Source organism: Stylophora pistillata, chromosome 11 (assembly GCF_964205215.1).
Source record: "Stylophora pistillata chromosome 11, jaStyPist1.2, whole genome shotgun sequence".
Lineage (NCBI taxonomy): Eukaryota > Metazoa > Cnidaria > Anthozoa > Scleractinia > Pocilloporidae > Stylophora > Stylophora pistillata.
Window position 1 is genome coordinate 28,169,291 of NC_142529.1, and position 27,476 is coordinate 28,196,766.

Below are 27,476 nucleotides of genomic sequence, written 5' to 3' on the forward strand. Positions count from 1 at the left end.
TAAAGTGCTACTACGACGAAAATTTTTGTTTTTGTTTCCGGGTTTTTTCAACATAAATATTTTCTATATGTTCAAAATTATACAAATAGCGAAAAACTGGAACGATACTTGCGTACGGGTGCTGGAAATTTCCCACTGAAAAGTGCGTAAATACCGTCCGCCATTACAAAGTTCGCACAACAATAGCCCTCTCAAAGCGGTCTTGCATTTGACCACGTGATTTATCCACTGCTACGTGGAAACATCAACCAAAATATTGAGCATTTGAGAAAAGCTTGTGTGTTTAGAGCCGTTTATAAGACGTTTAAGATGTCAACTCCGTCGGATTCCTCTTCCTGCACATCTGAAAGTGATCAAGAAAGTTTTGTAATTGACGAAGTGATTGGGGAATTTTCTGAATTTGCGCTGTACGACGACAGTTACGAACCTCTTGCCAATGAGGAAGAAGCCGCGGTCTACAACGAAAGAGTTCACCGCGAAGAAGAAGAGGAGCAACAGTTTCAGCGAAGATATTCGGGAGAAGTGCCAGCGAATGAATGGTATGGTATTATCATGGAATGTAGATTTATATTTGTATTTTCCAATTTCAAATACCCGTCGTAAAATCGTTGCTATGGGATTAACTGTAGTCCTGATTTTAGGCGATAGTCTTATTAAAGCGGTCAGACAAGTAATGATTTTATACAGACTTATTTTTCTTTCGTTTGACAAATTTTTCACATTATTTTGCAGGTGTTCGTGCTCGAACTGCTCTGTCAGCCTTGTCAGCTTTATGTCGATGTCTTCAAAACTAGAAATGGAAGCAAGGTGTAACCACATCTTTGCCTTAAAATGTATGCATCATTTGCAGGCAGTGAGAATAGAATTGAAATACAGACGAAAAGAAAAAGAACCCGCAAACAGTAACCGAACTTATAGAATGTAGAAATCAGACTAAGTCCATTTTTGGTCGTTTTAAAAGACTCGCGTGTAACTCTAAATTTGCTGATTTCTTGGAGGGAACTATGGAGTTTTGTCAAATCTCAAAGTAACAGCAAGGTAATATCTCAAAAAATAGAGAGCCGGATTTATATGTAGCTTCACTTTGCCTAAATTTTACGCTTGAGTGGAAAGGTCTGGGAATTGGGGTGTAAATGCGTGACTTTAATTGCGTGACTTGAAGTTTGCGTAACATTTCAGTTACAGTTGGCCTTTGCTAATTGAGCCTTTCGGATAGTTTTTCTCTCTTTAGTTGTTGCATCGTACGCTCCTTTACTGTTCACTGTTCATGTCCAGTGTCCATCCTAAGTTTACTTCTTAAGTTTTGGTTTCAAGCCACCGGCGTATAGGGACCGATATGAAAGTTGCATTCGTTTGTTCTCACTTTTGTAGCTTGCCCGATTTATGCAAGGTAGCGTTTCTCTTGATCTGATTTTATGCTTAGTGTGTGTGTTATTTACTCGCCGCCGTCGTATCGTCTAGCGGCTATTTCTAGTCATAATTTTCCTTTATCTCGTTTCGAGCAAGCTCTTTCATCTTTATTTGTATATATATTTTGTGTTTGCCGTGGCACTTAGTTCATTTATTAGTTCTTTTCATTATGTTAGATTTATTTACGCTGTTAAGTCGCCACGTGTTTTAATTGAGTACAATCGATTATATAAGTCTCCTTTTTTAATTCGCCTACAGTTTACGAGATTGATTAAAGATAAGTCTCCGTAACATAACCCCTGGCTTGGTTGCTATTTTCTCCGGTCGCGATTTTCTCGGCGCTTCATTCGGCCTTGATGTTCGCTTGCCGCTACATGGGGAATTGACTTCACGTCCACTCAGCGCAAATACCCATTTTTTCGCCAACGCCCGTTTTATTGTAACTATGAGAAGAAAGCGGAAAAGTATGAAAACACATGCAACCATATGGGAAGTGTAGCGGCCGACACAAGCGAAGCAAAATTTCGACGACAACTATGAGTTTCGCAAATGAAGACACACTATGAAGCGAGGATATATTTTACGGACAAGCCTTGAATCGTTTATTTAACGTAGTCGTAGTATCCAAGTACTTATCGTAAACTGAAATATGAATTTATAAGGAAGAAGCTAAGCTAAATGCGAATAGACAAACCAACATTCCAAACATTCCGATATAAAGGCAAGATGCAAAGCTAGCTAAAAACTCAAACAAACTCACAAAAAAAAACTATATATAAGCTCAAGGAAAGGAACATTAGCACTTACATAACAGTCCCGCTTGTAAGAATCGAACCAAAACGAACTTCAATATAAGTTAGGTATTCGGAAGCGAAACGGGAAATCCAAACAGACACTTACTCTAACACAGAAAACTGTAGTCTTACGGCAAACGACAACAACCAAACGATAAACAAAAAAAACTTCAACTACTCTTCTCTAAAAATCGCACACGTCAACATTAAAAAAGGGTCCGCGTGATTTGCTTACGAGATTGCTTCGTAACCTCAAAGCACGCGCACGCGAGTCGCGCGCGCACAAGTTTGTTAAAGTCTTCTTAACAGCAGGCAAAACCGTGGCAGCTGTTACAGGAAGTCTAAATAGTCGGAGCATTCATTACACGAATATTGATCAACGATGCCAGAAAAAAATCATGTCACAGGTAAGTGAGGAAATAAATATTATGGTGATAAGCACAGCGCAAATACATTGTAATTTCACTCACCGATCGTCGACTCCGCTTTGATAGTGTTTCAAAGGATTTTTTCCAAATAGTTGGAAACGTCCCCTTCTTCTACTCTCTTTTCATGCCTTTCATCGGAAAAGCAAGCGTAAAACAATCCCTTGTGAAATGCTCGGAGCACACAGCAAATTTTCCCACTGGCTTGAAATCCTTCCGATGAACAGACGCGAACCTTTTCCACTTTAGTCTAACGCTGCCCGAATCAGGAGAATTATGAATATAAATCCCCAATTCATCGTTCTTTATGTTTCCACAGTCCTGAACAACACAACATCTACCAGGCATACTTTCGCTTTAGTCAAAAAAGCGAAGAAAGAACCTCCTAAAGCTTCCAAAAATATCTTGTCCTGAATGCGAAATTAGCCACGTTTGTGTACCTTGTTTAGCTGTATTGATGTTTCTACGTCACATATCGCCCCAACTCCTTCAAATACTACTCCCGGTCATTTTCTGAATCGAGTAATGGCGGCAGGACATTTACGAAAATTGTAGTGCAAATAAACACACTTCCAGATTATATTTCGACTCCAAACTTGGCACGGTAAGTCACTTTTACATATATTTTCGAAATGTGTAATAAAAAACGAAACCACAAATTTGATCGTAGTAGCACTTTAACATAAAAATATGTCGAGAACTCTCCGCTGTAACTACTCTTTAAAGTTTTACCCAATGCCGTCACATTTTGTTAAAGAAATTAAACATGAGAGTAAAATGCATATAACTCTGTTTTCATGACAAAGTTAGAATTCGAATAGGATTAGATTTAATCGAACATGATCTAATGATAGAAATAAGTGAAAGAAATTTAACACTACGTTTCGATGACGCCATGTCATCATTTTCGAGTGAGAAGAGAATAAAATTTGACAACTTAATATATACCGTGCAAGGCGATAAAACGTAAAATATGCATGTAAAAAGTGACAAGTTTAAATTAAATTAAATAAATAGTTTTGCGCGTATGGAGTCTGATTGTGTGTTCAAGCATGGCCTTTTCTTTGTTATTAATAACATTTCATAAATCAGGCAGTCCAGTTTTCCCTTACGCTTTGCTGAAGTTCTTATTTCTTGCTTATCCAAGGACAGATCTTACGAACGTTCTCAATAAAAATCGTGACTTAATGACTCAGCTTTGAAATTTAAAATAATATAAGTATCAATTTGATGAGGATCTAGCTCCATGGACAGCAAAGTGCTTTTCTGATGGTTTGCTTTACTGCTTGTCTTACTTCACCAATCTTCCAGCAGTAAAGAAAACGGGTTTAACGTCGAGTTAAAGTAAACTAAGACAGCTGCTACTTCCCTTAATACTACTACGTGTGATGAATATGTTTTACTGTCAGCGATTACAATTGTTACTATGAAGGATGGTGCATAACAAAGTACTAACGCTAACTGCACCCACAGTGCACTGTTCACTGCCTTTTTGTACCGCGCCATGTTCGGTGCATTTGGTTGGCCCGGCTGTTGTTGAAGATGATCTTGTACTTGAGCCTGATGATGACTGGGAACCCGAAAAATTTTCATATACGAGGCGACTGAAATAACAAGGCAAGATGGTTTAATTATACTATCATATAAAATGAGTATACGGTAATCTAATATGTAGCGTAAAGCAGCAACACTAGATAATATCCAAAAGGTAGCTACAGTGATGTATGTGCGCTTGAAAGTTACAATTTGTCTGTATCTTAACCCCAACAACAGGGCGAGAAGTCTGTCCACGCTTATGGCCGTCATCGTCAGCAATGACACTCCACATAATGCAATGTCTGTAAGGAAAGCGGCGACAAATACGTATCGACAAAGATTCCATTGCTCGTCAGCCACGGACATCCAATAAGTAGCACTGAGAGGCTGGCAAACAAGACCAACCAACAGATCAGTTGTTGCCAAACAGCGATACAAGAGTTTGGACGGAGGATGCAGGGAAGATTCTATGTGAAGGGCAACGAGGATAAGAGAATTGCCAAGAAATGCTGTGATGGAGAGGAGAATGTAGATTGGTAGAAAAGAAATTTTAAATTTTTGCGGAAGCCCACCAACCAGAGGGGGGGAACAGTACAGATCTTGAAATATCTTGGTCTGTGTTCCACCTCCAGTGAAATTTGTTGTCGACATTATTCTGTATTAGTTTCCTTTTTTCTTAGATTGAAGCTATCTGTGATTGCAACGAGAAATATATCATCTAAACAGCTTCACAACGATGACGATCATTAAAACCTTACTTCCCACTTAATGATCATATAGAGACTTCCTCATCATTGTTTAATCGTTTGGAAAACTTCAGAGAAATCGTCACTTTAACTTGTCAGATATATAAAAACACCTGTAACATTAATATTGTTTTCTCTGTGAGATAAACAATCCCTCCTTACTTAGCCGACGGAAAGGCACTCATTATAAACGCTTCAGTATGAGTTTTTGTACCTTGCTGGTGAATAAGTTTGAGGCCTCGAGCAACACAACTGGTGAGCGAAGGAGCAACTTCCCGCAGTGCTGTTAACGAGGACCCAGCTCGCAAGCTGACCTTGCTCCAACGATAGAGTGTCAATCAAATGTCCATATCATTTATGTAAAGTTAATTTTTGGCTCATTATCAACCTCAGTAACATTAAAATATAGAGGGTCTAAGCTAGGGATGTCAAACCCATGTCAATCAATCAAAGAATTCGAATAAATATATAGATTAAAATTGATGTATGGCCACTGACGCAACCTTATTTTAAAATATTCGAATTCAACCGCGTGATTAGCAACATTTTGGGGCTCTTTTACCTCCGTTTCTTCTCCAAGAGTAGAACAAAATAAGAGAAGAGCAAAATATTAGGCGAAAAAGCAGTTTACTGTCGTTCCTTTTACATTCTTAATTTGTTCTCCTCCTTTCACCAACAAATTCTAAGTAAATGTTACGTTATCAGACAAGCTTTTATTTTTCCGGCAGGTGACTTAATTCTTTATGTTCTAATTCCCTCGAGCGATTGGCAATTGTCCTCCGATGATGAAAACTTTATGTCAGTGCTGAAGGGAACATGATATTCTATCGATCGAGAAGGAAAATGAAGGAGGGGATAAGTTTATCATTTATGAAACTATGATGGCTCTTGGTTACGTCTTTGGCAACTTTTGTGCACCTTTCTCTTTCTCCAGACTTCCTGCGTGCTTCATATTTTAATGAACACATACTGACCTAGCCACGATACACTCGGCTTTGTTTTGAGTACGAGGTTTTTATCAAGTACCAAATAATTAATTTCATCTTTGTCACATACAAACTACTTTTCTTTCGACTCTACAGTCATTTTAACTTTTTATCACATAAGGGGCAAAATTACTGAATTGTGATTGGTCAAGACAGAGGGGATTTTTTCTTAATTTTTGTAATTACCCCGGGAAAAATTACTTGAAAATGATTGGCTGAAAATTGCTTAGAAACGGCTGCCAAGGTAAAGAAATTTCTGTTTGTTTTGTAACAATGGCGTCCCGTTTTGCGCGAGATCAGTAAGAAAACATTTTGCCCCTTATATTATATACAAGTAATCACCTGGTTCCTCGTAAAATTAAGGATTAATATCACTTGTGTTTTCGGAAGTTGCAGAAATTGCCCGAGTCGCTGCGCGACTCGGGCAATTTCAGCAACTTCCGAAAACACAAGTGATATTAATCCTTAATTTTACGAGGCCCCATGCGATTACCTATACTAATCTATTCTTTTATTCACCAACGCGGAAATAGCGGAGAGACAAATCCAACGAGTGCGTATCAAACTTTTGGTTAGGATTTTGGCCCGACAATAAGTCAAGCTTTCGCTCCTTATAAGTCCTTATCTATTGTTCGAAGGAAAGGGTTTCTATTATTCACAAGACAAAGGTTAGTAATCACCGGCGCGTAGCCAGCTCACCGAGCGCGAAATTCAAATTTCTTCGGAAGTGATTAGTGTTACAAACACAGCCTTTGTTGGGGAGGGTGTGGTAATGATTGCTGCAGCCTAGACACATCTAAAGAGAGTGGGATGGGGAAGTTTGTGACAAGAAGAGCGAGGTCTGGACGATAAGGAAGCGAAAACTTACGCTTTAATAAAACTCATTTGTGAAAAAGAGTGAATTGATGTATTCATGACAAAGTTTGGTAGCATGCGCTTCAAAGTTACAATTTGTCTGTATCTTAGCCACAACACCAAGGAGAGAAGTCTGTCCACGTAAATGGGTATTATCGTCATCAAAGATACTCCACATATTTCATGGGCTGTGATGTAGGCTGATTCAAATGCGTATCGACAGAGATTCCATTGTTCATGGACCTTGAACATCCAAGAAGTTGCACGGAAACTCTTGGCCACAAGACCAACCAACAGATCAGTTGTTGCCAGACAACGATACAAGAGTTTGGACGGTGGATGTAAGGAAGACTCTTTGTGAAGGGCAACGAGGATAAGAGAATAGTCAAGAAATGCTGTGATGGAGAGGAGAATGTGGACTGCGAAGAAAGGAATTGATTCTTAATGAACCCTCCAACCAAATAAGGGGAGGATGGCAGTTGTTTACGATCTATCGTATAGCATATCGTCAACTATCAAACTCTTTGCAAATGACACGAAAGTGTACAGAGAGATCACTGACAGCATAAATGATACTCAAGCCCTTCAAACCGACATTGATCACTTAGCAAACTGGGCAACTTTATACCAGTTGAGATTTAACCCGGAGAAGTGCGAAACAATGCGCATTACCCATAACCGCGACAGCTCGTTTCCTTCGTATATTATGGGAGTTGCAATCAAACCAGTAAAGCATGTGAAAGACCTAGGAGTTCTGAATTCCTATGACCTGTCGTGAAGTGCTCAAGTTGATGGTGCTGTGAGCAAGGCTAATAAAATCTTAGGCATTGTTTACAGAACGCTTGGATCTACAAACCAAGAGGTATTTTCTATTCTGTATATTACTTTAGTCCACTCACTAGGACTGTTGCCTTGTCGTGGCTGAGTGGCTTGTGCGTCCCAATGACTCCAGGAGCTATGCCGACGGGGATGTTTACACCCCTGGCAGGGCCTCCCAAGCCGGACAGGTCAAGGAGTAGGATGTAGACTAAAGACAGTCCCACAGCCCTCCAGACCTGGGGATTAGGCTTATGTGTCCCTGTCTGAGAAAGTGTTCCAGGAGCCAAAAGTGGTGGTCAACCGATTTGGCTGAAACTTGGTACAAAAGTTGAGTGTGATAAGATATTTCAAAAGCCACTTTGGCTCACTTCTCTGATTGTTCGTTCTGAAGTTTTAGGGGGGGTCCCATTAGTGGCCTATGGAGCACCAAAAATTCATCCTCCTAAGTGGCATTTTGAAAGTGCTATAAAACTCCATTGGTAAATTGTGTTGCCAAATGAATTTGACCATGGACTCTACTATGGTGGAGCTTTCACTTCATAAATGTAACTTTGTTTTCAAGCAATTAGACAGAGAGGGGCCTGAGGCTAAAGTTAAGTCAAATTTGAGGGTCAAAATCACTACCCAAAATTGCCATTTTTCAAAAAACCATAACATTCACCTGCCTTCTCGCATAACTTTCATACCAAATCCAGTATGTACTTTAGTGACCCATTTATCAAAATCAGTTGAGAAAAATTTGGCTTATTAAGATTTGTTAAGTTTTTGGCACAAACTCTTCATGCCCTTGTAGGGCCAAGCATAATTCATGCTATAAACAGGCCAAAGTCTTTGGGCTTTATTGGTCTTAAAGGCTTTATTGACATAAAGGCTTTATGTCAATAAAGCCTTTATTTTGTATTTGGTGAGTGAAAGTGAAACATTTTCGCAACATAATGAACAATCCTCAGCACAAATTAAGCAAACTTTTACCACCCCGTTATGTAAGCTCTCGTAGGTTAAGGCACGAGCGTACCTTTGCTTTGCCACTTTGCAAGACAAATAGACTTGAAAACAGTTTTTTATTGCTTCGGCCAGAGTAGTCAACAACCACAAATAATGTACAAGTTCCCCCTTACGACGAACTACGTATTTTTTAATAAGATGAATACATGTACATAGTAATTTTTATTTTATATCTGTGAATACGCAATTCAGTTCATGCTGCGAAGTATTTACCAATAAAGTATCTATCTATCTATATAAAACAAATGGTAAACACCACAGCATATACTACTGAGTTATCGATGCACTTGGGAGGTTTGCTAAGCACTCAAAAAGCTAGAGTCGCTCTCGGCTATCGCCTTGAGCGACTCTTACGCTTCTTTCGTGCTTAGCAACCTCCCGCGTGCATCCATAACTCAATAGTGTACGCTGTGGTGTTTACCATTTGTTAATTGTACTTGGCAAAAATAGAGGGAAAACTCGTTTTTAGCCAAAGTATGACAAATTTTGGTTTGACGGCGAATTCTAGATCTTAGTTCGAATCTGGACGCCAGTACCAGTCGCTTTTACCAAGTACTACAGGCTACGCACTTAGTCTCGATCGATCTGAAAGAGAACTCTGTTACAACTGATGATGGTAAATTTAATTTCAGATCCTTTACCAAACCCAGTTGACATGTGCAGGTGAAAAATCATCTTCACATATTTATAAGTATCACGGATATTTTTCTACTAACCAAAAAAAGTTGAAGATTGAAACTAGACCAGCTCGTTTGGATATATGGCGCCAACATTAAGCGCTTTTCACTGATTAGCGAGAAATAAAAAATTTGACATGTATTAATCGTAACAAACAAATACCTCGAAATTTCTTAAAAGAAGAATAAATATGACAGTAAAATACATGCATATATTTCTTCGATTATGATTAGATATAATTATAATAAAGTTTGAATTAGTAGCACGAAAAACATTTTTAAGAAATATAGCTCGTGTTTCTATTGCTTTTCTTTCCGCAGATTACCTACGAACTTCGAGCAAAAATTTCTTTGAGCTGTTTCGTCCCATCTTATAACAAAGATAAGTATTCTCTGAAAATAAACGCGACTTTATGGTCACCTTTGAAAGTCTTCAATACAAATATAACTCATGAGGGATCTAACTCCAGGGACAGCAAAGTGCTTGTCTGAATGTCTGCTTCACTGCTTGTCTTACTTCACTAATCTTCCGGCAGTAAAGAGATGGATTTAACGTCGAATTAAAGCAAATTAAGACACTTGCTACTTCCCTTATGACTACTAAGTTTGACGGAAACGTTTCAGTGCTCACGTTACTGATTACAGCTGCCACTATGAAATATGGGGAATAGCAAACTACCAATGCTAACTGCACCCACAGTGCACTGTACACTGCCTTTTTGTATCGCGCCATGTCCAGTGCATTTGGTTGGCTCGGCTGTTGTTGGACATGATCTTGTACCTGAGCCTGATGATAACTGAGACCCTGAAAAATTTTTATATGGGAGGCGACTGAAATAACAAAACAAGATGGTATAATTATAGGGACAGACCAAATAAGTATACGGAAATCTAATGTATAGCATAAAGCAGCAACAATAGATACAATCCAAAAGGTAGCTACAATGATGTATGTGCGCTTCAAAGTTACAATTTGTTTGTATCTCAGCCCCAACAACAGGGCGAGAAGTCTGTCCACGCTTATGGCCGTTATGGTCATCAAAGACGCTCCACATAATACATAGGCTGTGGTGTTGGAGGACTCAAATGCGTATCGACAAAGATTCCAGTGTTCGTGGACCGTGGACATCCAAAACGTTGCACGGCAAGGCTGGGAGACAAGACCAACCAACAGATCAGTTGTAGCCAGACAACGATACAAGAGTTTGGATGGTGGATGAAGGGAAGATTTTTTGTGAAGAGCAACAAGGATGGGAGAATTTCCAAGAAATGTTGTGATGGAGAGGAGAATGTGAAGTACTGCGAAAGAAACTGATTCTTGTTGAAGTCCACCCGCTATAGGAGGGGAGCATGGCAGTTCTTCAAATGCTTTCGCCTGTGTGCCACCTTTCTTGAGATTTGCTGTGGACATTGTTCTATCTTCGCTTCCTTTCTAGTAGGTTTTTTGTGATTGTAACGAGAAATGAGGCTCGGACAGGACACGCCTACCAACGATCAATGAAACCCTATTTTCTAGAGAGTTTCCACAATCAAAATCCTTCACCTGCGTTTAAGCATTTAAAATTCGTCAGAAAACTCTCTGTTGTATCAAAAAATTACCAGCACCTGCGCGGTAAGTCAGTTAAGAAATAACGCTATAATGCAAATGTAGAGACATCTGTCATGAAACCTTCACTGACTGGATGCTAGTCATATCATATCATTTTTGTGGAGTTGCCAGACAACAATACAAGAGTTTCGTCGGCGGGTAAAGAGAAGATTTCTTGCGAAGAGCGAACAAGTTTCCCTAAAAAAAAACAATCAACAAAACCGTGAGTGTATCAACTGAGTAATTTAAAGCGTTAAATCGTGCGACCAAAACGTTCTTTTTTTTTTTTGTCTGTTTGAAAGATTACGAACACATCACACACCGGAAAATCTTTTCAGTAACTTGCCCTATTTCAAGTTAATCAAAAAGGACCAAAAAAACAGGAAGTTCTATTTTGAAACAAAGGTGTTTAATATAGGTCATAAGCGGCTGTCTCTCTTATTTCCACCGGGTCAGTTTCGCGTGAAGAATAATTTTTACCTGAGACACTGTCAACTGAAAAACTTTACTTAGGAAAGAACTAAATTAGATTTGGTTTGACTCGAAATAATTTTCTGACTACATTTGGGGCCATAATTATTTCCTCAGTCCATAGAGACCGTCGCAACGCCCCAAAAATTGAAAAAAAGACATATTTTGCAACATTGTAGATTGTCATTGAACTTTTTTTCTACGAAAATTTCGCTTCTCGAAAGCGAGAGACATTATCTATGCTAGAAATTAATCTATCGTATTTCGTGTCTTAATAAACAGTTGTTCCGTCTTTCCTAAAGTTTGTTTGACGTTGTATGTAGCAAAAGATAATATTTGTCTTGACCTGCCAAGCCAAAGTCTCGTAAACTTCACTTTGTTAAAAACATTTACACAGAAACTTCCTTAATAACGTTCACTCAAGTATTAAGTAAAGCTCATTCTTTCGCAAGAGTTTCCTACTTTGTATTCCTGCAACTTATATTTTAAAAAATCAAGTGAAGCGGGGATGTTTATTAACTAAAATTGTTGTGCGTCACTACTAAGTGTTAGAACAAAGCTAGCAGAGTCGCGCAATCAAATTCATTATACGTGAGCGTGCTCAAAATCCCGATAGTGCACGCTGATAGCGTCAGCAAATCCGACTTCGCCAGAAATTTTTTTTTCGTCCAAACGGCCATTGTTAGCGCGGGGAAAAATAATATATTTCGCGACAATAATGGATACAAACAGAAACTCGGCCTACTAGTCCGAAAACGAAGACAATGTTTCGACCTTTTCCCTTGGGCTAGAGTTCTTAAATGAGGCAGAAAGAGAGAAAAACAAAGGAAAAGGAGACTCGGCATCAGCGCCGTCACGATTCGCTTCAACTGATATTGTTGTCCGTTTTTCACGTCGGATTTGATGCACAATTCCACCGGCTATGTTCTAAAGCTCTCGCCTCGGGCAGCTCTTACGCTTCTTGAGTGCTCTCCAAACTTCCCGCGTGCTCCATAACTCGATAGTGCACGCTAAAGCATGAACCAATTCTTAATTTGTTCAATCTCGAAAGGAATTTGCACAAGGAGATAAGATTATTAAATTTTGCTTTCATTATCATTTTGCAAAATAATGGAAAAGCCATCCATATTGAGGAGACCTAACGTCGGTAAAAGCTGTGAGGGAGTGGCGAATGTTGACAGTAGACAAATAAATTGGCTACTGTTTTACTTAAAAATCTTCCTTAGTAGAGTTCCCTTTTCTTAAAGACTCCTTATATGAGCTGCTTACCTTGTCAAAAGAAATGTCTGTTTTTCTTCTGAGATGTACGTGGTGGAACCCTAATTTGGTCATCACCCTTGTCACTAGCGTTTAGTCTTTAAAAATTCCGGCGCGAAAACCTTTTAAATGGGAAACATGCCAATTATTTTCAGCGTTTATTGATGTGCCTTGTATTTACATTATCAAATAAACGGAGACAATTTGTGAGTTAAAAACAAAGTAAAGGCCGGTAATTTTTCCAATTAAGCTGAACAAATTCAAGTTTCTTACTTCCTCATTAGCTTTGACCGGCTCGTATCGCAATATGACGGTAACGTCAAGTGCTTTATTGCAGAAAGAAGGAATCAAAATTGTTTTACCGTCAAGAAACAAATTCTTCAATAAGATCTCCTTCACCACAACCTTAAGACCAGACTTTATTAACGTTAACAAGAAAGTTAGACAAGAGGGCAAAACCCAACTAAAAGTATGGTTAGCTTTCCTTTACCATGCATGAATGCATAGCTTCGTTTCTTTTATGTACTGTTGTATTTATGGCGAGTGCCATCGCTTGAAAAACATTTTAAGACGTGGTTCTAGTGTTTCCGTTCGCTTTCTTTAAAAGATATAAGGAACAACTTGCTCAATAAATAACTTTAACCATATTCACTTTCACCTTCTGTTATATTACTGGTCACCATAATTTATCAGTTCATCAGTAAGGCAGTGGTACACTAAGAAAAAGCTATTATCATCCTCCAGGTACGCTTCGCTTTGCGAGTTTGTGCAAACTATCTTCCCCCCCCTAACGTGCAAACAATAAAAGGAAGATTCCTTGCGAACGGCACTTAGGATAAGAGAGCTGCCAAGAAAAGCTATGAGGGAGAGGCGAATGTTGACTGCAGACAAACAAAATTAATTGATTACTGTTGTAATCCATCAATTAGCGAAGGGGAACGTCACTGGTCATAAAATATATGCTGCGTTCTACCTCGTGTCAGATTTTGGTCACGTTCTTCTGACAATCCAGTCCAATGAAGAGCCATCTCCAGTTTTTCGGCTTTGATTCAGGCAAGACATATGTTGTCTCACCTGAACTTGCAGCACCATCAGTACTTGAAATGATTTTTTCTTTACAAAATTTCCTTAAAAATCTCCAAACTGGATTAACTCATCTAACAATGTAACTGTCATCTGTTTGTCTAAAAGGCTGATAGTTTCGAAAGAAACTGTTTGGGGCTGCGTCGGTGGGAGTAACGAAATAATTTGGATATATCAACAAAGTTGAAATGGTAAATTGGCCACCGTAATGATTACGAAAGCTGACGTTTCGAGCGTTAGCCCTTCGTCGGAGCGAATAGAGGAATTGTGGGTTGTGTGTGCTTTTAAAGGCAGAAAATGGAGCTACGTTATTGGTGGGTGCATGGCAACGAGAAAAACATGAATAAATTAGTGGAATGAAAAGCGTTCATTGATCCCTGTGGGATTTAGACTGCCGGTTTGAAAGATGAGCTTTTGTTCAAGATTTTTACGGCTTTCCGTGCCACCTAAGGGCAAGGAATCAAAACTGGATTGCACTGCCAGCAATCAAAACTCCGTCAAGAATACGATCAACCAACTCATAACTAAACAAGAATTGCCGGCCACAGCAAAGAATCTCATCATAACCACTCCTAGAACTCTCGTATTTACTTTTTACCTAATATTCACAAACCTAACAACCCGGGTCGGCCTATTGTCTCGGCTTGCAGTTGCCCTACCGAACTTATCTCCAGCTATCTAGACAAAATTATGGCTCCCATCGTCAAAACTTGACCATCATATATGAAAGACAGCCAACACGCTCTTCAAATTTTTCAAGACTTTAATTTCCTTGGCCAAAACAAACTTCTTTTCACCATGGACATTACGTCTCTTTACACTGTCATTCCTAATGGCGAAGGCCTTCTGGCTCTTAAACATTTTTTTGATCAACGTACTGTTAAGGAACCTACATCTGAAACACTACTACGCTTAGCCGAACTAGTGCTCACACTCAATTGTTTTTCATTCGGAAACAACTTCTTCAAACAAACCAATGGTGTAGCCATGGGCACCAAAATGGGACCTAGGTATGCGAATCTTTTTGTAGGTTTTGTCGAACATCAATTTTTCAGCCAATACAACGGGTCCAAACCTGAACTCTACGGTCGCTACATCGACGACTGTATCGGCGCTACCTCCTCTACCAGAGAGGAGCTCACTCAATTCATAACTGCAGTCAATTCTTTTCACCCGGCTCTGAAATATACTTGGGAAATTTCTGACAATTCTTTATCCTTCTTAGACGTCAAAGTTTCAATTGAAGGTAACGGTTTATGCACTAGTGTGTGTTACAAACCTACAGACTTGCATAATTACTTGTTATATTCGTCTTCTCATCCATCTCACGTTAAGAATTCCATTCCTTTTTCTCAGTTTCTAAGACTTCGTCGTTTATATAGTAATGATTCTGATTTTCACCACAGATCAGAGTCAATGTGCCAGTTCTTCGATAAACGTGGTTACCCTGTTTCCGTCGTTCAAGCGGGTTACCACCGCGCTCAACTTATTGATCGACATTCAGCACTACAAACGTCGCATAAGGAAGATTCCGACCGCATTCCATTCACTCTCACGTTTCACCCTCACAACCACTCAGTTAAATCCATCATTCTTAAAAACTTTAAATTACTTCAAAACGATCCAGAGACAGGCACTATCTTTTCGCAGCCTCCGCTCATTTCATTCAAATGCGACAAAAACTTAGGCAATTTTTTGGTCAGAAGTTCTTTTCAGACTAATGAGCAACCAGGCACTTTTAAATGCGCTCGTGCACGATGCAAAACGTGTCCTTTCATTCACAACACTGATAAAATATCGGGACCTAAACGATCCATTAAGATCACCGATCACTTCACGTGCACCTCCGCTAATGTAATCTATTGCATAACTTGCACTTAGTGCAAAAAGATATACATCGGCGAAACAGGCAGAAGACTAGGTGACCGATTCCGAGAACACCTTCGAGACGTGGAAAGGAATGACAAGGACACATCGAAACCAGTCGCTAGACATTTTAATTTACCTAATCATTCTCAGCAACATATGGCAATCTGCGGTCTTTCCTTGCACTTAGGTGGCACGGAAAGCCGTAAAAATCTTGAACAAAAGCTCATCTTTCAAACCGGCAGTCTAAATCCCACAGGGATCAATGAACGCTTTTCATTCCACTAATTTATTCATGTTTTTCTCGTTGCCATGCACCCACCAATAACGTAGCTCCATTTTCTGCCTTTAAAAGCACACACAACCCACAATTCCTCTATTCGCTCCGACGAAGGGCTAACGCCCGAAACGTCAGCTTTTGTAATCATTACGGTGGCCAATTTACCATTTCAACTTTGTTGATATATCCAAATTGTTTGTCTAAAAGATGTCAAAATGTTTTTCTCATTGGAGTCAGTTAGTACATCTTTTTTTTCGCTATTACGAACGATTCTTTGGGAAATTTAGTATTTGCTTTCTGCTCCAAAAGGCCCAAAAATAGCTACAAAGATGTTCATTTAATTCCTTAATACCGTACACCATGAACTATTGAAAGGTTCCGTGATAATTACCGGTAATGGAAGTTTTTATTGCAGAATCTCGCCCCGGAAATTAATTTTAGGATGTTATCGCTTTACGTAACACAGAACCAGTAGTAACAATGAAGTGCAGCTCAAATTGTAAACCCGTTTAAGGACTTGTCGTATTTATCGGCAAACCTCGAGCAACAATAACCGTATCCAACGAGCGTTCTTAAATAATAATCGTGACTCAGCCTTGAAGCATATTGATATAAGTATAGCTAGGAGAGGATCAAACTCCATGGGCAGTAAAGTGCTTGTCCTTAGTTAGTAGAGGGGACTGGTTAGGAAACGCGGCAAACTTCAGTCGGATAGGTTATTGTTCGATTTTATCGAGGTCAAGTGACAATGATCCTGCACACTTAAATCCAAAATGGCGCCGCGGGCTTGTTTCGACAGTCACGTGGCGTTTAAGTTTGTGGATTTTCTCCGCGATCGAGCGAAACCTTACCTTCAAAATATAGCTAAAAACATTAATCAAGTCAGTGGACATAAGTCCAGGTGAAAATTGTTGAGTATTTGGCTGTGGAACGTGTAGGAGAAGTAAAGGAATTGGAATCTGGAAGCTACCGGCGCCGCGAAACGCAGAAAACAAGAAGTGGCGAGAAGACTGGCTGAAAATAAATAAGTTACTCTATGTTAGATACTTTAACCATATAGCCTTTATACTCATTTTTGTCTATAAAATAATCATTAATGAGCAATATTTAATATGTTGCAGGTTGTAGCTACCAAATTAATCTTTTGTGATAAATTACTTATTGACAAATTGTTGCAGGCTCTTAATTCTAGCTATATCTGCCTTTCTTGTTCTTTGCTGGCTCTTTCCTTTCGTAGTGTTTTTGTCTTCATTTGTTTACATTGAATTTTGTGTTTCTGTATAACATCTTTGGCCCGTAAAAAACACCGCACAGTAACATACAAATGAATAATGCGGTCCAATACATCTTTTGCAATGCTGTTATCTACCACTATGTCTGAGTCCAACAACATGGTATTATATGCTGAGACCAAATGAACATCACAAGCTGATTTGGATTCTATCTTAGCATTGTCAATCTTCAGCTGGAGACTTCCTGAGATCAGAATCCTAAAATTATGTTCTATTCTCTTAAAAATTGTTTGAGTTCTGTCCCCACTACTAACTATGGCTTGTCTGAAAGACTGCTTTACTACTTGCCTTTCCTCGCTAATCCTCCAGCAGTAAAGAAACGAGTTTAATGTCGAGTTAATGACCTTGAGGACAGCTTCTACTTCCCGAACGACGAATACGTATGATGAATACATTTTACTTTAAGCGATCACAACTGCCATTATAAATATTGATGCATAGCAAAAAACTAACGCCAACTGTATCTACAGTCACTGTACACCGCCTTTTGGTATCGCGCCATGTTGAAAGCGTTTATTTTGATCGGCTGTTGTTGAAGTTGATCTTGCACTTCAGCTTGATGATTGTAACGATTACCGCTGCCTGGTTAGCTCAATTGAGAGAGCGCCGGACTGCTGTGCAGGAGGTCGAGAGTTCAATACTGGCCGGACCAACACTCAGGTTCTTAAAATTAATTGAGAAGAATATGCTTCCTTTCTTTAACATCAAGAAATGTTTAGATATTCTAGTCTTCTCGGATAGGGACGAATAAATGGAGGTCCCATCTCCTGCAGGGTTGGGGTAGGAGACGTTAATTTCGCATGCACGAGATTACTGTGTGATGGATGCCCTCCCCGGGGTGGGTTGGGTGGGTAGGTGAAATCGCTACGGACTAAACACAGCTGCCAGAGGCGCCTGTCTGATTTCAACCTTAAAAAAATTGTAACTAAACACGTATGTTGTTTAGAGAAATAGAGACCTTTACCTTTACCTTTAACGAATACCGTTCATTGATGTGATTGCGTGACCGTCAATACCTCCTTGTTTTATGTGACATATCGATTAGCTATCGACATTACCTTTCATTCGACACACGTGTAAGTTAGAAGCGCATGTAGTGGAAATTGATTGAAGGATCGTCGAATATATCATTGTAATAGAACTGAGAAAGAGATATGTTATATCGTTCGTTCCCTTTATCTAGACCCCGAAATGTATACCATTTAATCGAAAACAGATTTGTTACGTTTAAGAATACTTGTGCCGTTTAGAATTATATATATGCGCGCTCCGCGTGCTCCAGTTAAAACATTTTGATTAGCGTAGATTTATAGTAATAGCTCTATTCGGCTCGTTGTGTTTCAGTTCTTAGAAGCTTTTAAGTCCAATAAATCCATTGAGAAAGATAGATGCTTGAAGGTTCCGTCACTCAAAAAACATTCTCCAATGCGGCGCTGTTAAGAAATTCACAGACCGAAAGAATCGATTGAAGTCAGCGTCCGCCCCGTTATAATGATTTCTGAGAGTGCGAGAAATTTTTGTGTAGGAGACAAGCAAAATGACCAGGAAAAATGGTATAACCATGTAGCAGTCACAAAGGCTATACGAATATCAATACTGGGGGAAAAAGAGACGATTAGAGATAAAACCCAAATGGGAGCTACAATGATATATGTGCTCTTCAAAGTTGCAATTTGTCTGCATCTTAGCCCCAACAACAGGGCGAGAAGTCTGTCCACCCCGATGGCCATCATCGTCATTATAGACGCTCCAGATAATGCAGAGCTTGTTATGTAGGCTGCGTCCCTTGCGTATCGACAAAGACTCCAGCGTTCGTGAACCAAGGATATCCAATAAGTTGCAAACAGACTAACAAGACAAATCAACAGGTCAGTTATGGCCAGAATACGATACAAGAGTTTGGACGGTAGATGAAGGGAAGATTCCTTGTGAAGGGTAACAAGGATAAGGCCGTTGCCAAGAAATGCGGCGACTGAGAAGAAAATGTGCACCACAAAGACAGCAATAGGCCTTTTGCAACAAACTGTCACGTGATCGATTTTCCCTTGGCAACGCCATACTGGAGGGCAAGCTATTTAGTCTTTCCTTGACAACCAACAAAGGGCGAGTTCGCGGAGGGGATACAAAGCTAAGGTTAAAGGTTTTTTAAGGCGTTTGTTTGTTATGATGTCACAAGAAAACAACAGGACAATATCTCTTTGAAATCTTTACATACAACTGAACTAGTCTCGGACTGAAATCAGTCACTAAAGGCCGATTTTCAGACTCGTGAAGTTTTAGCATGGTCAGTCTCTTTTGGAGTGATAGCGATGGCGGCAATGTTACCGAAAAATCGCCGTGATTCATTCGACTTTATTGCTTTCTTACACGGATATTTAAGCCTTTAGAATAAAAATATTGAGTGATAGTTTGGTTTGAATTTCAGGGAGAATAGCCTTGCATCATATGGCGACTGCTGGTGGCCAAGCTGTTTCGACCGAACACGAAGGTGAGTTTCTGTTGGAGGGAGGCTTCTTGCTCACAACAAAAATGCTAGCATATTTGAATGCAGTCTGGTTGTTCAGGGTGAACTCGAATCATTTTTCTTATATTCACAGGTGTGGAGTCCAGAGATTTAAGCAAGTTTCCTGATATTTCTTTCGCAGAAGTTGAAAGTTTTTCTCAGAAGGCGTCGGGATGCGAATATACCAGGAAAGCCTACAATTTTTTTGCTGAACCTGGCTACCTTCATGATAAGAAACGTAAGTAAAATCTGGGATATCCTAACTTCTGTGTACAAATATAAGCTTAAATAAAGTCTTCGGGTGTTACTTAATAGTAAGGAGGAGGAAATCCTGGTGGAGTAAATGACTACAAAATAAAAAATATATATATTTAAGTGGTGATCAGCACCTAAACTGAACTGTATTTAAGCTTATATAAAGCCATAAGCTTAAGATCAAAATACCGAGAAAATTTCATAACATTGAAAATTCATATATATATATATATATATATATATATATATATATATATATATATATATATATATATATATATATGTCTATATCTAATGACAACTTTATAGGAAAATTGTAATGATGAACTCCCAGCAACATTGACTACTCCAACAATATACAGCTGTAAATCGTGTCGTAAAAGTGTCAAAAAATGCTCTTAGCGGTTTTAGCTGGGGTATCGTTTCTTATTTTGAACCAAAAGAGGGTAACGATTCTTTTAAAAACTAGCAATTCAGTACCACTCTTCCCTTTCTGTCAACAATGCGCAAAAAGAAGTAAATAACTGAACACGAAGACCCCCAGAAGGCTCGCGTATCTTTTGGCCTTTTTTCAGTGACACCAAAAGCTACTCAGTGTTTATTTTAGCCGGAAAATGTATTTGGCCGTGGTTTTGTTATGGCATCGCTCAATATAAATACTTTACTCGGCCATATTGACGAGCTTAAGATATTTATAGGTAGTTAAAAACTCGCTATATTAGCGATCGATGAGACCAAGCTTGATAGTTCCATCGGTGATTCAGAAATATATCTACCGGGATTTGACGTCTTCAGAAGGGACCGCACCGTCAACGGGAGATGCGGTGGCGGTGTATGTTTTTATTTACGAAACAACGTAAATTACCATGTCTTGGAGGAGTTCGGTGCTGACCAACTTGAATGTCTTGTTATCGAAATAACCAGACCGCATTCCAGACCTTTTTCAATAGGTACATGGTACAGACCGCCAAGTTCCCAACAAGAAATTATTAATCAATTTGAAAACCTTTTAGATATAACTTTTTCAGAACGCAGCGATTTCTACCTACTCGGTGGCCTGAATTGTGACATGTTGCACGAGCGGTCAAACAACCACACGTCGCCGCATTTAATGAACATATTTGATGTTCACGGATTGAGTCAAACATAGTTAGTAGAGGGGACTGGTTTGGAAAGCCGGCTAACTTCAAAGGGCCGGCCTATTGTTTCGCTTTTGAGGTTGAACCGTACCATCACGTGACCAGTACCGTGCACACATCAAGATAAACATGGCTGACATGATCGATTTATTTTTGTTTGGAGACGATTTCGACGCTGTCTTAGAAATTTTAGATGAAGAAGAAATCGATTAACACTTTGAAGAAGCTGCCGATGAAGTAAGAGTTTAAATCTGCTCAAAATTAAATGTTTTAGCGTAAGCAAGGAAAAGATCACCCGTCACTCGATCAATTCTGATTTGTACTCAAGCTTGAAACCGTCTTTTTATTGCGAACTAAGTGCGAAATACTTATCTTAATCAGCAATTTTATTATTATTGACCACTTTGTTGATTGTGCTTGGATTGTATCCTTATTTTTATAAATGAAAGCTAACTCTTAACTAAACGCTATCAACGCGAACTTTTTGTTTGCACCGATGACAGGTTCAACTCGAAAGCATTGTATGTCAACATTGCCACAAGAAATGCAAGAGCAAGAGTGGACTGAAACGCCACATAACTGTAAAGCACAAAGTTATCGAAAAGGAAGACCAAGGGAAACGACAGAGCTATTTAACAGTCGAAACTTATTCAAGGATTGTCGAGAAAGCCAAATTAAAATTGTGCGACTGCAAAATGTACCCACAGCTGAAAAAAGAATCAAGTCCTACAACTGCAACATAACATCAGAATTCTTTGAAATTCAGAACTTATATAACCGTTTAGTCAACTCTGGAAACGTTGAGAGATTTTATGCTGCTTTTTAATCAAATATTGCTTTGCATTCTGCGAAGCATTTTGAAGGATTATCAAGGAATGCTGCTACCCTACTTTCAACTAAGGTTGCTGACAGCATGCTTGCACATAGTGCTGAAGAGAAATTACTTGCAAGTCATACGTGTGTTTCATTGACTAAACTGTCCGATAAAGAAAAAGCTGGACTACAGTACATTGGAGGTTCTGTACTCCACAAGCTTTACAACAAGCATGCAATTGTAAAGAAATTATTAGAAACTGAGCAAGCATGTCTGTACTTAAGGCTGGGAAATTAGAAGACCCTTCTGCTATGAAACAGAAGTAAAAGTTTGCTCATTTTCTTTTGCAAAGGACATAATACAGAAACACAAGATAAAACTAAAACAGCTGAAATCAAAAGCACTTCGCAAAGACATCATTAGACCCTCCACAGGAACTAAGGCAAAATTAGACTGAATTGCTTTTAGTAATTATCATTTATTATTTAGGACAACTTCAACATACATACCATATTTCTCTGCCTATAAGCTCAGGGCTTATAAGCTCGGGGGGGGGGGGGGCCTTATACGTGGATCAAAAAAAATTTCAGTTAGAAACTATAAACTCTTTGGTGCAAAAATGCACGAAAAGAACATTAGAAACATGATAAGAAAGACAAAATCTTTATCTATTAAGTAAAGAACAGGTTCAGTACTACTTGTGTGTTTACTCTTTGTTTCGATCTGAGAAGTACTCCTGTAGCTGTGGCTTTAAATCAGAATCAATGCATTTAGACAGTGTGATTTCCATAATATTATAGGCATGAGAAAATAGACCAATCAGTTTGTAAAAGTTGAAATTCAAAGATAAAAGAAAAAAATGGGCTTATTTTTTCTACAGACTATCAATTAGTTTGCCTATTTTTTCACAGTCATATGACAATCACTCTCTAAAAATCTCACTGTTTTTTTCTTTTGGGAAGAGGGTCATCAGTCACATTGACCCATGCCTTGCTTTTGTCTTTCCTTCCCCTGGTATTGCCAGACTGGCATGATATAGATCGCTGTATTCGAATGTTGTTGTCATTGTACCCAAACATTCTGATGTCTGGATTGTCACATCTCCTTCCATGTTTTCTTTGACTGCCAAAATATTCTTCTATGGGATCTTGACAGAATCTTTCAGTTAAGACATATTCAACACCCTCATTAAGAAGAAACTTGGTTGCTTCCACAACTGAATAGGATGTAATCTGTAGACCCTCGTATGTCTGCCAAGATATAAACATTCTATTTCTGGCATTGGCTGTGAAATTCCCAGGTCGGTTGAGTGTGCATTCTTTCCACTGCTTAAGATATCCAAGGAACTCATCTTCAAGCCAAGGGAATCTTGGATCATCAGTGGATGTGTAAGGAGCAAGGAAAGGTTTTCTATTCCTCTGATGTTCAATTTTACTGCGTACATTTAAGCAATCAAAGAAAGAGTCAAACATTTCACAAAGCTTCGCTGTACCTGCTGTACCAGGAGGGCCAAATGATCTTAAAACAGCTGCCATTGATGCACTTAGCACTTGAGCTGCCAGGCTGACACGCATGCTGGAGTACGAATTCAGCTTAACATGTTCATATGTAATTCTAGGAAGCAACTTCAAGCCATTCTCTGCATCTTGATAAAAGATTTGGGTGATGTGCTGCCATAATAAGTAGTGACCATCATTCCACATATACCTGGAAACAATAATCAGTCAACATTAATATGTATGCAGCAAATCATTGCCAACTTACAATATCATATAAGGAGTTATTAACAGCAAAATGTAAAACATATATAAATGCAAGATAATAAGCAGATGGGATTTCTTGTGTGTAGATGGACAGCTGCTGTCCTTTGCTGTCCCAATAACAGTTACGGATATAAGATTGCCCATTTGGCAATTTAAATTATCCCAAAATGGCTTTTGATTAGAGAAATTTAGAAACCTGGATTAAAATTTAACCCTGGGTTAGAGCTAATCGGCCTTTGAACAACTGGGCCCTGATCATAACCATTCTATTGGCTGTTGGATGTAACTGCTGCCCCTATTGTTACTGGGACAGCAAAGGCCAACAGCTCTCCACCTGCACAGTAAAATTCCTTTTGCTTTTTATCTTGAAATTGTTTTGTAAACTCATACCTGGTACAAGTACCAGATCCAGAATGATACAGACAGTTTCTTGTGGTCTTTACAAGATGAGGGGCATCTGAGAAGAAGTATATAAACCTCTGTGGTGCAAACAAATTGATTGTGCGATAGCAAACATCCTTGTCAGCATTTCCATCAAGACTCTTATGCATTCGGTAGAATCTTCTATTTGGTGTGGCTCCATCTGAAGTAGAAGCAATAACCCAGAGGTTACAGGTTAACTCCAAAATAGCAACAGCCTCCCAGAACAATGGCATTATCTGGGCAGAAGTAGCTCCATTGGTAGAAAAGTGGGCCAAGCAGAACTTCAACTCTGTACAAACACCTCTGATGAGGAAAGCAAGAGCATGAGTTGCAACCTCATCAAGTTTTTCCAGAGCTCCAAAGTTGACATCAGGGTCACCAAGATCCACATATCCAATCAATTCGCCTGTGACCTTATCAAAAACAAGATTTGACATGATTTTCATTTCGTCAAATAGCAAGACAACATATCGTTGCACATCAAAGTACTTGTCTGTTAATGCTTTCAGTTCTTCAATCACATTCTCATGAAAGCCCCTTTTGGGTCGAATAAAGTTTCTATAATCCCGCAGTGTTCTTTGGCTTGGCAGTACTAGTATCCCACTTTTTCTTATTTCCTCGTAGCAAGATGGTGATTTGGCTGCCAATGACAAACAATAACGAATTATCATTGGGTGATATCTTACACCAGTTGATGTGCTGTTGTGGAGTTTCTTTTGTTGTTGCCAAAATAGGCTCATGAATGGTGTGATCTCTGCCTGACCAAGTATATCAGTCATGTCTTTACTGAGTTCATGATCAATCTCAACACTTGATTTCTCGATTTCAAGTTTCATTTCTTGAAGTTTCTTTTCAAGGGTTGCACATTTCAATCTTTGCATCTGCAAAGTCAGCTTTAATCGTTCTGGAGATGTCTTAGAGACTGGGGTATTGAGATGCGCTGGCTTAGCTAGTTTGTTCTGCTTGGCCCTTTCTTTTAGCCGAGACTCATGTGAATATCCATAGCAACCAGCACACTGCTGGCCCTCATCCTCTGTTAAAATTTCACATCCTCTCATTCTCCAATACTGCTGGTGTGGAAATGAACTATCGTCGAATAGTGGATCGACAGATTTCGGGATGATGTGGGGTATTACAGCATTGGATAGTTCATGTGGAATTACTCCAGGACATATGGAGTGGCTTTCAACATCTTTCACAAGGTCAGAAACTGTGATATTACTGACTGATCTTAAATATCTAGAATACAGTTCATGGTCTTCAGGTATGAGCCATCCAAAAATTGAAATTGTGTATCCCAAACTGTCATCTATCATGATTTCAACTTCTGGCAACAAAAAGGTGTTTTTTATCTTTCTCAGCAATATTCTGTCATTTAACTCTTGAACTGACCAGTCACTGAGGGTTTTCAAAGGATGAACTCGTTTGCAAAGTTCTACAAAGTTACTATAACAAGCATTCTTTCTTTTGGTTTCAGGCAAGTCCTTCACGATCGATAGCAGTCTTCGTGGCGCTAGCTTTTCCTTTTGGTGGCTTTTTTGGGGCATATTCAGAGTCGGTAGAGAACCAAACTTCGGTCTTTTCTTGGTCATCTTTGAAGACACGACTAAAAGCAAAGTTAAATAATTTATCTATCAGTAAGAAAGGCGGAAGAGCTTTGGTACAAGACATGTGTTGCCATCACGGAACACAAAAGTAAACATCGTCGGTTCCAAGTTATAAACACACATCTGATGTTTATAATCCCCTCTACTAACTACTAACTACACATACACCATCGGTTGTGCTGTGCCGCGCACAAAAATCCTACATTCCATACTGGTAAGCACCATACACACACAAGCTTTAGTCTGAATACTTACCAATTTCTATATCATCAAGAGCGAAATGCTTCTCGCATGTAAAGACTCTATCGCTGTCAATTTGTTTCTGGAAATCTTTGTCTACTTCTCTTGATTTTGTGAGTTCATTCAGCCAGTCTGCTCTCCACTTTTTGTATACTTCGTTCCTCGGAGCGGGAAGTTTCCAAATGCCTATACCTTTCGATCGCCTGCACGATCCACAGCCAACCACGGAACAATTATCGCCAGGCATTTTAAACTTAATCTAGAGTAGCTTTATTACGATTTACAACTGTTTTTTTTTTTTTTTTTTTATCATAATAACACCGAAAAGAACACAAGACAGCGTACCGTACTCAAGTGACAACCGGCGCCACATCTCAGTTGAATCCTGTGCTGTGCACGGTATTGGTCACGTGATTTCTAAAAAATCGAACAATAACCTCCTCTTTTGAAGTTCACCGACCTTCCTAACCAGTCCCCTCTACTAACTATGAGTCAAATGATTTCTGAACCAACTAGGATTACATCGATATGACGAACATTGATTTATCTTTCTATAAGTAATAATCCCAAAAAATATTTAATTCTGTGTCGTTCATCGTTGCATTAGCGATCATTCACTTGTGTTTATGACGATAAAGATACGCTATGAACGTGCTGATTCGCATTGCTCTATTGAAACTCGCAGTTTTAAGAATCTTAATATCGACCAATTTCTACATGACCTTGTACGAAAACCATGGGATTTAATTGGCTTAGGGTCAGATGTGGGACGCATGGAAGACCTTAAGGATGCTCCCAATGGATTTCACAAGTGCTGATGCGTAGAATTCACAAACGAAATTATTTTAAAAAAGAAAGCTGCGGGCAAAAATAATATTGCTAGGTGGGAACAGTACAAGCAGGCGCAAAATAGTCCATCAATCGAGATCGGAGATGAAAGGTAGTCAGAAAAAGGCTATTAACACTTGATTGACAATTTATTTTATTCTATCTCATACTCCTGGGGAACCCATAGTTACCTCGGCTAGGCGTTGAGCTTGTACAACACTTCCTTTCTGCTCCCCAAACTTCTCGCGTACTTCCTATCTTTATAACCGCACACCGAGGCAGGAACCTATCATAGAATCTATATTGTCAAAAATGAAGACAAATCAGCTCGACTAGACACTATCGGCTTCGCTTATAGTCTGGAGTGTCATCAAAAACTAAATTATTCATATCATTTTCATAGCATGCCATTTTATTTTTTTATTTTTACTCCATTGCTTTTCTTACAGACACCGGGATGACTGACAGACAAAACTGCATAAATCCCTTCATGATTATTGAATTAGGGTTCTCTCCCGGAAATTGACTTTATAATTGCTCAGAACAAAAGACTGCAGCTTTGGAACTAAACAATAGCATATTGGTCGCAGTCAGGTATTGATTCCAGTAGATAAAATTTAATCTGACTTCAATGAAAGTTTTTTCCTTGGCAAACAAAGACGACATCCGCCATACTATTGTTTGACAATATAGTAAGAAAACTCCCTTTTATCACTTTATTGAAATGAATTTAAAAAAGGAGTATATTTAGATCTGCTTTCATTTTCTAGGGTTGTGAATGATGCGGAAGTACCCTCTCTGTATTGTTGTCAAT

At 39.0% G+C, this 27,476-nt stretch overlaps 2 protein-coding genes and 2 pseudogenes across 3 annotated transcripts; 2 read left to right on the plus strand and 2 right to left on the minus strand.

Annotated features, from left to right (window-relative positions):
- Positions 1-269: 269 nt before the first annotated feature.
- On the plus strand, positions 270-1,706 carry LOC148720988 (uncharacterized). The gene is made up of 2 exons (XM_088737343.1): positions 270-539; positions 733-1,706. Exons 1-2 carry the CDS (start codon positions 310-312, stop codon positions 923-925), a joined length of 423 nt encoding a protein of 140 aa, XP_088593469.1. The 5' UTR covers positions 270-309; the 3' UTR covers positions 926-1,706.
- Positions 1,707-3,828: 2,122 nt separating this feature from the next.
- On the minus strand, positions 3,829-10,664 carry LOC148720989 (melanocyte-stimulating hormone receptor-like; annotated as a pseudogene).
- Positions 10,665-20,996: 10,332 nt separating this feature from the next.
- On the plus strand, positions 20,997-22,683 carry LOC148720990 (uncharacterized; annotated as a pseudogene). Its single transcript, XR_015993359.1, has 2 exons — positions 20,997-21,224; positions 21,491-22,683. The product of XR_015993359.1 is annotated as an uncharacterized LOC148720990 (transcript).
- LOC148720991 (uncharacterized) lies at positions 22,444-26,319 on the minus strand. Its single transcript, XM_088739212.1, has 3 exons — positions 25,850-26,319; positions 23,955-25,593; positions 22,444-23,508 (listed from the first exon to the last, which is right to left on the minus strand). Exons 1-3 carry the CDS (start codon positions 26,079-26,081, stop codon positions 22,740-22,742), a joined length of 2,640 nt encoding a protein of 879 aa, XP_088595338.1. The 5' UTR covers positions 26,082-26,319; the 3' UTR covers positions 22,444-22,739.
- Between the last annotated feature and the right edge of the window lie 1,157 nt (positions 26,320-27,476).